Source organism: Pipistrellus hanaki, assembly GCF_964339955.1.
Source record: "Pipistrellus hanaki genome assembly, chromosome: 2".
NCBI lineage: Eukaryota > Metazoa > Chordata > Mammalia > Chiroptera > Vespertilionidae > Pipistrellus > Pipistrellus hanaki.
In genome coordinates this window covers 178,403,827-178,418,706 of record NC_140504.1, presented here as the reverse complement: position 1 = coordinate 178,418,706, position 14,880 = coordinate 178,403,827, and the positions used below count along the sequence as shown (strand labels likewise).

General features: G+C 41.1%; 1 protein-coding gene across 1 annotated transcript in view; it reads left to right on the top strand.

The window, feature by feature from the left end:
* AGO3 (argonaute RISC catalytic component 3) overlaps positions 1-14,880 on the top strand; it is a 96,672-nt gene that overhangs the window by 2,856 nt on the left and 78,936 nt on the right. Inside the window, exon 2 of the mRNA XM_084871937.1 lies at positions 3,863-4,034. Within this exon, the coding sequence (XP_084728063.1) occupies positions 3,863-4,034 (172 nt within the window). The remainder of the gene's footprint in view (positions 1-3,862; positions 4,035-14,880) is intronic.

The window sequence follows — 14,880 nt, the reverse complement described above, 5'->3', positions numbered from 1 at the left end:
TTAAGGTTGTCATAATCAAAAACAAAATTTTCATTCTTCCCAAAATTTACATACAATTGTTTTTGCTGCACATGAAATTAAAACTATATATTGGGGGGAATTGTGCAACTAAGTTTTAAATCAAGAATTTGACAGATATATTGTTTGATTTAAACATTTTTTATTTTAACTTAGCACTTACTTTTTATTGACTTTATTGGGTGACACCTATCTTCTACATATATATAAAAGCCTAAGCAACTGTGATAGACGCTCAACACAGGATCTGCCCCCTGGTGGTCAGTGCACTCCTACAGCCAACCTCCCCTGCCCCTCCCCTGCCTGGCCCGCGGTGAGGGCTCCTTATAGGCCTCTATTGCCAGCCAGGCTGAGGGACCCTGCCTGTGCACGAATTCGCGCACCAGGCCTCTAGTTGGTTAATAAGTATACAATTCTACAGTACATTATCTGTAGGTTGTATTACAATTCTATGATACATCATCTATATATTGTATTGTGTATTTTGTACCCCAGTGGATTTTGCATCTAAAATCTTTATAATAATTTTAAATGTAAATGTTCTTTAATTATCTATGAAATCAATGTTGAATCTTGGCTCTCCCATTCTTTTCTAAATATTTATTATGTGTGAATATTCTCAGACCTCTTATGACAAGATGTTTTAATTTCTAATTGTTAAGTGGATACATAGAAAACTTAAATTTATTTTCACATTAGAGCCTTTGAATACAAAAACTATGTAATTGTTTCTTGGTGAATCGTTTCTCACCAAAAAGTTAATATTTGTTCTTACCTTTGCATGAAACCTGTTAAGTGATTTTAAAAATATTTTATTGATTTTTTACAGAGAGGAAGAGAGAGGGATAGAGAGTTAGAAACATGGATGATAGAGAAACATCGATCAGTTGCCTCTTGCACACACCCCCACACTGGGGATGTACCTGCAACCAAGGTATATGCCCTTGACAAGAATCAAAACTGGGACCCTTCAGTCCGAAGACCGACACTCCACCACTGAGCCAAACCGGTTTCGGCCATTGTCTGTTAATATTAATGACTTTCTTTGGCTACCCATTGCTTAAAATAAATACTTGAGATTTAGCAAAACTATGTCACACAACCAATGCTTTCTCTTATTTTTGTTGTTGTTAATGTTTTTGTTGATCTCAGAGAGGAAAGGAGACGGAGGGAAGGACAAAAACATCAATGATGAGATAGAAAATCAGCTGCCTTTCGCACAGTCCCATACTGGGGATTAAGCCCGAAACTCAGGCATGTGCCCTGACCAGGAATCGAACCATGACCTCCTGGTTCATTAATTGATAACCACTGAGCCATGCTGGCTGGGCATCAAGTTAGTGTTTTTAGTTTCTTCAGCTAAATACCCAGAAGTGGAATTGCTAGATATTTTAAATTGTGGGTTTAATTTTTTTTCAAATAGTTATAGGCCTTCTCAGATATTTAAATGTAAGTTCATTAAGAGATAATAGTTATTGCCGGGACCGGTTTGGCTCAATGGATAGAGCGTCGGCTTGGGGACTGAAGGGTCCCGGGTTCGATTCTGGTCAAAGGCATGTACCTTGGTTGCGGGCATATCCCCAGTAGGGGGTGTGCAAGAGGCAGCTGATCGATGACTCTCTCTCATCGATGTTTCTAACTCTCTATCCCTCTCCCTTCCTCTCTGTACAAAATCAATAAAATATATTTAAAAAAAAAAAAGAGATAATAGTTATTAATTTATTAACTGAATTTATCGTTTAACAAAGCTACAACATTTTGAGCTTCAAAAACTCAATGTTAGCCCTAACCAGTTTGGCTCCGTGGATAGTGTTGGCCTGCGGACTGAGGGTCCCAGGTTCGATTCTGGTCAAGGGCATGTACCTTGGTTGCAGGCACCCCCCTGGTAGGGGGTGTGCAGGAGGCAGCTGATTGATGTTTCTCTCTCATCGACGTTTTTAACTCTCTCTCCCTCTCCCTTCCTCTCTATAAAAAGTCAATAAAAAATATTTTTTAAAAATCAAAAATTTAATGTTAGGTATCACTTAGTGTTTGTTTTTTAACTGATAAAATATACAAAACATTAAATTTACCATTTTAGCAGGGGTTTTTTTGTTGTTAATCCTCATCCAAGGATATTTTTTTCCATTGATTCTTAGAATGGAAGAGAGGGAGGGAAGGAGAGATAGAGATTTATGTGTAAGAGGGAGATTTATGTAAAAGATCACATCAATTGATTGGTTGCAACCTGCACACATCCCAACTGGGGCTTGAATTTGCAACCCAAGTATGTGTCCCTAACTGGGAATCGAATCCTTCTCTCTTCAATATGTAGGCCAAAGCTCTAACAACTGAGCACACCAGCCAGGACCCATCTTAGCAGTTTTTAAGTATACAGTTCATAGTATATAAGTACTGCATTCACATTGTATAATAACCAGTCTCCGGTTCTGTTTTCAGTTTGCAAAACTGAAACTATACCCATTAAGCATCAATTCCCCATTCTTCTTTTTCCCAGTCTCTGGCAACCATCCTTCCACTTTGTAGTATCAATAATAGGAATAATACAGTGTGTTTCTGTGACTTATTTCACTTAGTATAGCATCTACAAGGTTTATCTATGTTTAGCATGTGTCAGAATTTCATTTCTTTTTAAGGCTAACTACAATAATATTCCATTGTATATATATACCACATTTTGTTTATCTACTTATCCATCAGTGGACATTGAGGTGAATTCCATCTTTTGGCTATTGTGACTAATGCTGCTGTGAGCATCCTATATAATAATCCTATATAATAAAAAGGTAATATGCAAATTGACCCTCACGGCCTAGCATCACAAGATGGCCATCCCCATGCTGTCACAAGATGGCTGCCCTCATATTGTCATAAGATGGCTGGCAGGGGAGGGTACTTGGGAGCGATCAGGCTGGCAAAAGAGCAGTTAGGAGCCAGTCATGCCAGCAGGGGAGCTGTTAGAGGGTGATCAGGCTGGCAGGCAGGCAGGCAAGTGGTTAGGAACCAGCAGTCCCAGATTGGAGAGGGTGCAGGGTAGGCTGAGGGCCCCCCCCCGCCCCCAGTGCACAAATTTTGTGCACTGCCTCTAGTAAGTGTATAATGATCTCTTCAACACCCTTCTTTCATTGTTTTTGGGTAGATACCCAGAAATAGAATTGTTTGATCTTATGGTTATTCTATTTTTAATATTTTGAGGAACCACCATATGGTTTTCCAAAGCAACTATACCATTTTACATTTCTGCCAACAGAGGACTTTTCATATTTTACATATTTTTGTGTGTAAGTAAGGTATTTATCTTTTTCAGTAAACCTTTAAATTTATTGACACAGTGTTTATAACGTCTTCAATATCTGTAGTTACATGATCCCAACACACTTACATTGATTATTTATGGCAATTCTCCTATTTTAAAAATCAGTGTTGCCTGGGATTTATAGATTTATCTTTTCAAATAATTGTGCTTTGCTGATACCTTTTATTGTATATATATTTTTTTATTTTGTTCATTTATTATCCTACTTTCTGTGTTTTGCTCTAGGTATTACACTCTTTGGGTCTGATTTGGGTTTGCACATGCTCTCCTGAGTTTGTGTGATTGTTCTCCCTTCTTTCTATCCCTTCCAAAACAATTTTCCAGGAAAACCCAGGGTTTTGTTTGTTTATATGTTTGTTTTAATAAGGAGAATAAATTGGGAGGAAAGAAGTAGAGATGTTAGAAATTGTCATGTTTTAGCAATAGGTTTCAACCCAATTACCTGATTTACTTAAAGTCTAGCATAGTCTGATTGACAAGATTATCCAATGCAGTCTGTAATAGTGTTATTTCCCTCATCTATTGCAGGACCCGTTGGGGCCCAGCCCCTACTCTTGGTGCCCAGAAGACCTGGCTATGGCACCATGGGAAAACCCATTAAATTGCTGGCTAACTGTTTTCAAGTTGAAATCCCAAAGATTGACGTCTACCTCTATGAGGTAGACATTAAACCAGACAAGTGTCCTAGGAGAGTGAACAGGTAAGAATCATGAAGCATGGAGATTTTTTTTGCTGTTGGTATTTGTCTTTGCCATAATAATTGTTTATCTTGTATATCCAAATAGCAATGATAATGTCTAGCAGTTTGACTAAGAACACATGGTAATTTGTTTTCAAATTGATTGCACTTCAGAGATGTGTAAGTAGGTAAAAACTTCAAATAGCCTTGTAATTTTTCCATTATAACATGAACTCATATGTTCTCTCATCTCCCCATCCCACCTTATTTACCCTTTTCTGTTGTGTCCTTTAAGATGATGATAGTGGTAGAGATGGTAGTTGTCATGGCTTCCTGCTTTCTGTTCTGATCCTCAACTTCTGTTTCTTAATCTTAGATAGGAACAAATACATATAGTATGTAAATGATTTTCAATCTGCTCTCAGTAAGTTTCTCATCCAAGGCTGGCCCCACCCCTGGTCACCTGAGTGACTGGGGTCCTTCCGGCAGGTGGAGCTCCTCGGCCTGCCCTGCAGGGATCAGGCCAAAACCAGCTCTCTGACATCCCCGAGGGGTCCAGAATCAGGCTCCCTCCTCTCTAGTTCCGGGGTGCATCACCTGAGAACCGTTGCTGCCAACTCACCGCAGCTCAGCATCTTTTGCATTGAGTGTCTGCCCCCTGGTGGTCAGTGTTCATCATAGCTACCAGTCGGACGGTCACTTAGGCTTTTATATCTAAGTAAACCAGCCCAAGTGGGGGGGTGGAGCCTGCCAGCCAAGTTCCCATGACCCCTTGCCCCAGCCGGCCCCACCTCTGATCACCCCCCCCCCAACAACAACCCAATAAGGGCCAGGGCTGGCAGCCACCCTCCTGCAGCATCCTCCCCTTGGCCAGCCCACCACCTCGATGGGCACATAGCCCCTTCCCCCTTTGCCGGCCCCGCCCCTGATTGCCCCCCATCCCAGTAGGGGGCAGGGCTGGCCAGCCAACCTCCCGCAGCCTTTCCCCTGGCCGCCAACCCCCGATTGGCCCCTCGGCCCCATTTGGAGTGGGGGCTGACCAGCCCACAGCCCCTCCCCACAGCTGGCCCCACTCCAATCGGAGGCAGGGCCCACCAGCCAATCGCCCTCAGCTCCTCCCCCAAGCCAGCCTGGCCCTGATCAGGCTCTGATCGGGGGTGGGCCGGCTGGCCAACCGCCAGCTGTCTCCTCCCGACAGGCCTGGCCCCGATCCACCCCATTGGGGCTAGGCCAGCCAGATCACACCTGTATACGAATTTGTGCACTGTGCCTCTAGTATATCAATAATATTTCATTGCATGGGTATTTTATTGATTTATCAGTTAATGCACATGGGAGTTGTTTGTATTTCTTGGCTCCTATGAATAATTAATGAACATTCATGAACAGGATTTGTGTGGACATATGTTTTAATTTCTCTTGGGTGTATACCTAAGAGTCAAATCATATGGTAACTATGTTTACTCTTTTGAGGAACTGCCAGTCTCTTTTCCAAAGTGGCTACATTATTTTATATTCCTACTAGCAGGGTGCAGTGATTCCAATTTCTCCACATCCTCTTATTTTTTATAGCCATCTTAGTGTCTGTTTAGTAGTATCTCATTATCATTTTGATTTTCATTTCCCTGATGGCTGATGCTGAACATCTTTAGTCATTTATATTTTCAGATAAATGTCTGTTTAGATCCTTTGCCCATTTTTAAGTTGGATCTTTTATCTTTTCTTTTTTCTTTTTAAATATATTTTATTGATTTTTTTACAGAGAGGAAGGGAGAGAGATAGAGAGCTAGAAACGTCAATGAGAGAGAAACATCGACCAGCTGCTTCTTGCACACCCCCCACCGGGGATGTGCCCACAACCAATGTACATGCCCTTGACCGGAATCGAACCTGGGACCTTTCAGTCCGCAGACCGACGCTCTACCACTGAGCCAAACCGGCTTCAGCAAGATCTTTTATCTTTTCATTGAGTTGTTGGAGTTCCTTATACCTTCTAGTTAAAAGTCCCTTCTGTGGCCTTGGCTGGTTTGGCTCAGTGGCTAGAGCATCGGCCTGCAGACTCAAGGGTCCCAATTTGATTCTGGTCAGTGGCATGTGCCTTGATTCCAGGACATCCGGGGAGAGGGGGCGTGTACAGGAGGCAGCCGATTGATGTTTCTTTCTCATCGATGTTTTTCTCTCTCTCTAGCCCTTTTCATACCTCTCTCTAAAATCAATAAAAATATATGGACCCTAACTGGAATTATAATTCTAAATCCTGCAGTAACTTTTAAAACTTAAAGATTACTTTTTGGGTATTTTCTATGTTTTCATTTAACTATTTAATTTATTGTGCCACTGTTTTATGTCAGGCACAAATTGTGCTATGTTCTGGAAATAATAAGTTAAATAAAGAACTGATCCCTGATAAGGATTTCATAGTCTATATGGAGTGACAAGTTTTGTGAGATGAGTATTATGTGCTTTGATAAAAAAGTAATGAGCCGAAACTGGTTTGGCTCAGTGGTAGAGCATCGGTCTGCGGACTGAAAGGTCCCAGGTTCGATTCCAGTCAAGGGCATGTACATTGGTTGCAGGTACATCCCCGGTGGGGGGTGTGCAGGAGGCAGCTGGTTGATGTTGCTCTCTCATCGACATTTCTAGCTCTCTATCTCTCTCCCTTCCTCTCTGTAAAAAATCAATAAGGAAAAAAAAAAAAAAAAGAGTAATGATAATTTTATTGACCAATGTCACCCCAATAAATTCAATAAATTATTTTTTAAAGTAATGATTACTGCCCTAGCCGCCTTTGCTCAGTGGATAGAGCATTGGCCTGCAGACTGAAGGGTCCCAGGTTTAATTTTGATCAAGGGCGTATGCCCAGGTTTCCTGCTCCATCCCCAATAGGGGGCGTGCAGAAGGTAGCTGATAAATGATTCTCTTTCATCATTTATGATTCTATCCCTCTTTCCCTCTCCCTTTCTCTCTGCCTTTGGTTAGGGAAGAAGATGGTAACTGAGCTGGATAGTTGCCCAATGGGCCAGGTGAAAGAATAATCCATATAGAGAGAGCATGGACAAAGGGAAGACATGTTATGTAACAAAAGTAGGCCAGTATAGAGTAGCTAGAGTTTGAAAAGTTAGCTAGGGCCTGTGAATTCAGAAATAGTAGAGAGCCATTGGAGGCTTTTGAGCAAATGAGGAACATCTATATTTAAAAGCATAACCAATGGCATAGTGTAGAATGAATGAGAGAAGAGAAAGACCAGTCCTGGAGAATATTTGGAAGGCTGTTGCAGTAGTCTAGATCAGTGGTCTTCAAAATTTTGATCACACATGCCCATTAGTTAAAATGTTTGACCATGCACTTAATAGATAAGTATATATACATACATGTTTAAAATTTTTTAATTTATAGACTTGTACTAACAATGTTCTAACATTGTTTTGAAATAAACTCTTTAAGAATATATTTATTAATTTAAAATTTTCAGATTAATGTACCAAAAACCTGACTGAATATGTGCCACACACTTGAACTGAAATAAGTTGCAACATGCTGAAAATGAATAAATAAGAGTTCAATGCTAACTCTTATATGTTGCAGATCTCCCATTGTTCTGTTAGGATTCCTGGTGTATCATGTGTTACACCTGACCATTTAACCTGGGCTAAGTGAGGGCACCATTTTCAATCTATATTCAGATTATTAGATGAAAATTAAAATATAAAAACTTTCTTTTCTCATACTTCAGCATACCTGGCGCTTTGGAATCTACTTTTTTAGATGAGAGGTTGTGTGTTCTAAGACTTAAGTAACAGCAGTGATAAAGACAAGGCTTAGTTGATTTAGAAGAATGAATAATTTAGGTGTGTAAGGAAAGGGCAGAGATAAGAATGGCTTCATAGTCCCTAAATTGTATAATGGTGATGATAATAGTGTTGGTTTTGACAGAAATACAAGTTGTGAAAGGACCAAGTATTTTATTTTCTGTTTTGGATATTTGGGTGTTGATGTGTCAGAAGCATCAAAATGGAGTTCAGTAGATTATCGGAAATAAAGGCCTAAAGCTCAGGAGATAAGTCAAGATGGAGATTGAGATTTGAGACGTCAGTATATAGGTAGTGATAGTTAATAGGGAAAATGAGTAGAGTCGAGATAAAAAGGACTGAAAATAGATCTCTGGGGATACTATTGTTTCGGGGTTTGCCAGTGAAGACATTTAAGAGACTGAAAAGGTAGGAGGACCAGGACAAAGTAGAAGGTGTTTCAGAGAAGGTAAAAGAAGGATCTTGATTTTATATTCAAGGATTGATCACAGTGGCAAATGCTAAAGAGCCAAATGAAAAGGCTGAAAGAAACCATATCTATTAAGAGTCAGTAGTGGTCAGAGGGAGAAGTGTTTTAGAGAAGAGTTGTTAGTGTAAACCAGATTGAGTTAAAAATATATTTTGTAGTCTAATCTGTCAGTTATTTGTGAATACTAAAAATGTTTACTGGGTTAGCTATTGTAGTTATATAAGATTGTGAAAGAATTCATTCACCCATATGAAATGACTATGAAGATACATAATAATGAAATGCTTTGCTATACTGCAGGTGTTATATTAAAAATTTTATCTAGCCAAAGCCGGTTTGGCTCAGTGGTAGAGCGATGGTCTGCAGACTGAAAGGTCCCAGGTTCGATTCCGGTCAAGGGTATGTACATTGGTTGTGGGCACATCCCTGGTAGGGGGTGTGCAGGAGGCAGCTGATGTTTCTCTCAGCGACATTTCTAGCTCTCTATCTCTCTCCCTTCCTCTCTGTAAAAAAAATCAATAAAATATATTTTAAAAAAAAAAGATTTGGAGAGCTCCAAGATTAAAATAATAATAATAATTAATAATAATAATAATAAATAAAAATTTTATCTAAAATATAATCTATCTTTTAAAAGTTATGATGCAGCCGGCACCAGTTTGGCTCAGTGGATAGAGCGTTGGCCTGTGGACTGAAAGGTCCCGGGTTCGATTCCGGTCAAGGGCATGTACCTTGGTTGTGGGCACATCTCCAGTGGGGGGTGTGCAGGAGGCAGCTGGTCGATGATTCTCTCTCACCGACGTTTCTCTCTATCCCTCTCTCTTCCTCTCTGTGAAAAATCAATAAAATATATATTTAGAAAAAAAAAAGTTATGATGCAAAATATTCATTGGCTACCTTCCCTGCTACTTACTATAGAATTATGAAGATAAATTAGAGCAGTGTTTTTCAACCTTTTTTGGGCAAAGGCACACTTGTTTCATGAAAAAAATCACGAGGCACACCACCATTAGAAAATGTTAAAAAATTTAACTCTGTGCCTACATTGACTATATATAAAGTAATTCTCTTGAATAGGAATCAAATAAACACAAAGAAAGTATTTTATAATTACTTTATTATGAAATATTAAGTAAACAAAATAGTGAAAAATTATAAAATTCTTGTCTTGTCTGCACCTACGGCACACCAGGCAACATCTCGCGGCACACTAGTGTGCCGCGGAACAGCGGTTGAAAAACGCTGAATTAGAGGTTGGAATGATACAAGGACAGCCAGCCAGCTGTTTTAGTTGTGTTTTATAAACCTCTGGGTTAATTTAGCATCTATACCTTAGCAATCTTCCTTTTTTCTGTATGTATAATGACAAATTAATTTGTTGTAGCTGTGAATATTAAACAAATTTGTATAGTCACTTTGAGGGGAAAATATTATTTCATGTCTTCTCTTATAGACTAGAATAATTCCCATTCTGCCTATGGGAGCAGAGAAATTAAAATGAGATGAAGATGGTTCTTTATGACCTTTCTAAAGGTCCGGCGCACGAAATTTGTGCATGTGAGGAGGGGTCCCTTCAGCCCAGCCTGCACCCTCTCCAATCCGGGACCTCTCAGGGCATGTCTGACTGGCTGGATTAGGCCTACACCGACAGTCAGACATCCCTCTCACAATCTGGAACCGCTGACTCCTAACTGTTTGCCTGGTGGCCCGATCGCCCCTTACTGCCCCCACTGCCTGCCTGGTTGCCCCCAACTGCCCCTCCTCTGCCGGCCTGATCGCCCCTAACTGTCCCCCACCACTACCTGGTTACCCCTTTCTACCCCCGATTGGCCTGGTCAGTCCTAACTGCCCCCCTCTGCAGGCCTGGCCTCCCCAAACTCCTCCACCACACCAGCCTGGTTGCCCCTTACAGCCTCCCCTGCTGACCTGGTCGCCCCCAACTGCCCCCTGCTGGCCTGATCATCCCCAACTGCTCCCCCTATTGGCCTGGTCACTCCACACAGCCTACTGTTCAGTCATTTGGTCGTCCCTCACTAACCCCCCTGGTGATCTGGTTGCCCCACACAGCTGCTGTTCAAGTCTCTTGGTCCTCCTTCACTAACCCCCTTGCCAGCCTTGTTGCCCCACACAACCTGCTGTTCGGTCATCCGGCCAGTTGTTTCAGTTGTGATGGCCCCTGGTTTTTTAAGTATTAGGATAATAACAATTAACAGAAAAATAATTTCTTTTTTTACAATAAAGTTACCCTCTTCTACCATTTTTCTGCTCAGAGTCAAGTGGTAAAGTAGAAATTACTGAAACCAATATTAAATTTTATTGTACAGTCAGTGACATTTGTCAGAGGAGGGAGGTTGTAAGGCTGGCTGAAAAAGGTAAAGGGATTAAGAAGAAAAAAGAGACACAAAACAACAGTATGGTGATGGCCAGAGGGAAAGGGGGATAAGGAGAGGTGAAATGGGGGATAAATGGTGGCAGAAAGAGACTTGACTTTGGGTGATCATTGTGCAATGCAGTGTGCAGATGATGTGTTATGGAGTTGTACACTTGAAACCTGCATGGTTTTAATCAATGTCACCCCAATAAAATCCATAAACAAAATATAAAGAAAATAAAATGGGAAGAGAACCTAAGGGAGTACACTAGAAAAAAAATCACGAAAGAAGGCAATAATGGAGGAACAACAAAAACAGAATCAAGGCATACAAAAACAGAATCAATTTTGTGCTACAGTCTGTGCACAGAGAATGACATAGTAAAAAATAAAAATAAATGGCACCAGAATGTAGGAAGTAGATGAGATAGGCTGTAGCCCTTTGTAAAACCTAACATACTCAGGCAGGTTCCATTTGTGTAGTAATCACCAAATGTTCTTATGGATTTTTCTTTCTTTTTTAAAAAAATATATTTTTATTGATTTCAGAGAGGGGGAGAGATAGAAACATCAATGATGAGAAAGGATCATTGATTGGCTGCCTCCTGCACGCCCCCTACTGGGGATCAAGCCCATAACCTGGGCATGTGCCCTTGACTAGAATTGAACCTGGGACCCTTCAATCCACAGGCTGACGCTCTATCCATTCAGCCAAACCAGTGAGGGCTGTTCATATGGATTTTTAAATTATACCTCATGTTCTAAAAATGCATCATATAACACTCTGCAAAAATTCATTCCGCCTCAGACTAAGATTATTAGTAAAAGGAAACCACTAAAGATTGTTTAGAAGTTCTTTTTTTTTTTTTAAATAAATCTTTATTGTTCATATTATTACAAATTTTCCTCATTTTTTCCCCTCAATTGCTCCCCTCCACCAGGTTCCCACCCCATTCCCTGCCATTTCCCCACCCCCCCATTGTCCTCATCCATAGGTGCACAGTTTATGTTCAGTCTCTTCCCACACCCCCCTCTCCCCTTTTCCCCGAGAATCATCAGTCCACTCCCCTTCCATACCTCTGATTCTATTATATTCACCTGTTAATATTGTTCATCAGATTTTTTTTTAATTCCCTTGGTTTTTAGATTCACTTGTTGATAGTTAGGTATTTGTTGTTCATAGTTTTTATCTTTATTTACTTTCTCTTCCTTCAGCAATTCATATAATTCTGGTTTGGCGGTGATGAACTCCTTTAGCTTTTTTTTATTAGTGAAGCTCTTTATCTGGCCTTCGATTCTGAGTGATAGCTTTGCTGGGTAGAGTATTTTTGGCTGTAGGTTCTTGCTATTCATCACCTTGAATATTTCTTGCCATTCCTGTCTGGCCTGCATGGTTTCTGTTGAGAAATCAGCTGACAATCATATGGGTGCTCCTCTATAGGTAACTACCTGCTTTTCTCTTGCTGCTTTTAGTATTCTCTCTTTGTCTTTTGCTCTTGGAATTTTAATTATGATGTGTCTTGGTGTGGTCCTCTTTGGATTCCTTTTGTTTGGAGTTCTGTGCACTTCCTGGACTTGTAAGTCTAATTCTTTCACCAGGTGGGGGAAGTTTTCTGTCACTATTTCTTTCAGTATGTTTTTGATATCTTGCTCTCTCTCATCTTCTGGGACCTCCATAATTCTGATGTTGGTTCGCTTGAAGTTGTCCCAGAGGTTTCTTACATTATCTTCAACTTTCTGGATTCTCTTGTCTTCTTGCTTCTGCGGAGGAGTGTCTTCTGGCTCTGTATGTTCCAAATCTTTGACTTGATTCTTGTGATCTTCCATTTTGTTTTTAGGACTCTGTATAATATTTTTTATTTCAGACAATGTATTCTTTATTTCTTGTTGATCCCTTATTAGTTCTTGTTGATCCCTTTTCTTTTTAAAAAAAAATATATTTTATTGATTTTGTACAGAGAGGAAGGGAGAGAGATAGCGAGTTAGAAACATCGACGAGAGAGAGTCATCGATCAGCTGCCTCTTGCACACCCCCTACTGGAGATGTGCCTGCAACCAAGGTACATGCCTTTGACCGGAATCGAACCCGGGACCCTTCAGTCCCCAAGCCAATGCTCTATCCATTGAGCCAAACCGGTTTCGGCTGTTGATCCCTTTTCATCTCCTCATAGGTCTTATCAACCTTTTTTTTAGGAAATTCTTGAAAAACCTTATAAGTATGGTTTTGAACTCTATATCCTGTCTCTTCTTTTCCTCCATTTCTTTTGTTTGTTATATATTTCCTTGTCTTGGCATTTTCACAGCTTCCCTGAGTTGGTAAGGTGGCTTTGTGTGCTAAGGTGTCCTATATAGTTCAGTGAGTCAGCCTCCCAGTCACCTGAGGTGGACAGTCTTGGTATAGCCCTTTGTGGAATGTGTGTGCAGTTTTGTTGTTAAGCCTTGCTTGTTGGTATCACTAGGAAGCATTGATCTCCAAGCCAATTGGCTATGAGGATCAGAAGTGTCTCAGCTAGGAGGGTTTCTGTTTTCCGCTTGGATGGGCGAAGTCTCGGGGTGGCACAGACAAGCTTTGTTGAATCCAGCACAATTGGTTGCAGGCTCGCGTAGGCGCAGACAAGCTTTAGATTCCTGTCTGCTCCTCCTAGGAGAGTCCTATTGGCAGCGAACGAGGAAGCTAGCCACTGGAAGGGCCTCTGTGCTCTGCTTGGATGGGGCGTAGTCTCGGGGTGGTGCAGAGAAGCTTTATTCAGCCTCTCCCTACCAGGGTCTGGTTTCTGAGTCCCGCAGTAATGGCCGCTGGCTTCACACACCTCAGAGAGATCCCCGCCCACAGTCTGGCCTCTCCCTGTCTGGGGCCGTCTATCAGCGCAGTAGGGTGGTTCTGTTTTCCTCCCGAACAAGAAAGCCAGCTGTCCGCTTTCTCCGCACACAGGGAGTAAGCTGGTAGCAATCTCGGCCCGCCCTCTCCGCTCTGCGAGCAAGCCGGCAGCAAACTCTGTGGCCGCTTTTTCACACGCACAGTTTTCCGTACCTTCACAGTTCCTGAGGTTCAGTGCGCCTTCTCTCTCCTTCCCAGATATTAGAGCCTCCCCTCAGCCAGCCGTCCGGCGCTTCAGGGTGATGTTTCCCCTGTTTTTCAGTTCTAAATTCAAACTTGTGGTAGGCTGCATTCGGGTATCTGCCCTATGCCGCCATCTTGGTTCTTCTCCTGTTTAGAAGTTCTTATCCTTATGTATTCACATATTTTTTCTGAATTACTTTCCTAACTATTGCTTTAGAAGTTGTAATTTTATGTATTTTGGTTATTGTGGTTTTACTTTTTATTATAAGCTAGGAAGCTGGCTTAACTATATATATATATATCTATACACACACACACACACACACACACACACACACACGCCTAAGTGACCATTTGACTGGTAGCTATGATGTGCACTGACCACCAGGGGGCAGATGTTCAGCGCACAAGCATGGAAACATGGAACAGACTGATGAATCTCAGAGGGAACGGGAGGGTGGGAAGAGATTAACCAAAGATCTTATGCATAGTAAAGGCCTGGTACATAGATTCGTGCACCAGTGGGGTCCCTCGGCCTGTTCGCAGGAATTGTGTCGAAACCATCAATCCAACATCCCCCAAAGGGTCCCAGATTGTGAGAGGGTGTGGGCCAGGCCAAAGGACTCTACCGGTGCACGAATCTGTGCACCCAGCCTCTAGTACACACATATTATACTATAATTTCTACATTTGAGCAAAAGATCAAAGAGCCCCCATCCTCACCCACTGTTATAATAAAAGACTAGTGCTCCACAACTAAAATATAGAAAAAATTCAGTCATAGTGTCTGTTAATTATCAGAATTCATTTTTTGTATTAATTTACAACATTTAATGCTAATGTATTGCAGTGTATCGATTGGGAAAATTTAGTACTGTACTTCCATGTAATTTTTGAGGTATAATTTTTGAGATAATTATGCTTAAATTTTTATATAAAAATAATATCATGCCCGCCCAGAGTGTCTCAGTTTTTGAGTGTTAACCAATGAACCAAGAGGTCACCAGTTTGATTCCGTTAAGGCTCTAGGCAAGCATCTCAAACTCCAGGCATGCGGCCTGGTGACCCCAAGTTTGACATGCTTGCTCTAAAGCCTTAAGTTCAATTTAGTGCAATTATATGATAAAGAAGTTTCTATATCTGATACCATGATAAAA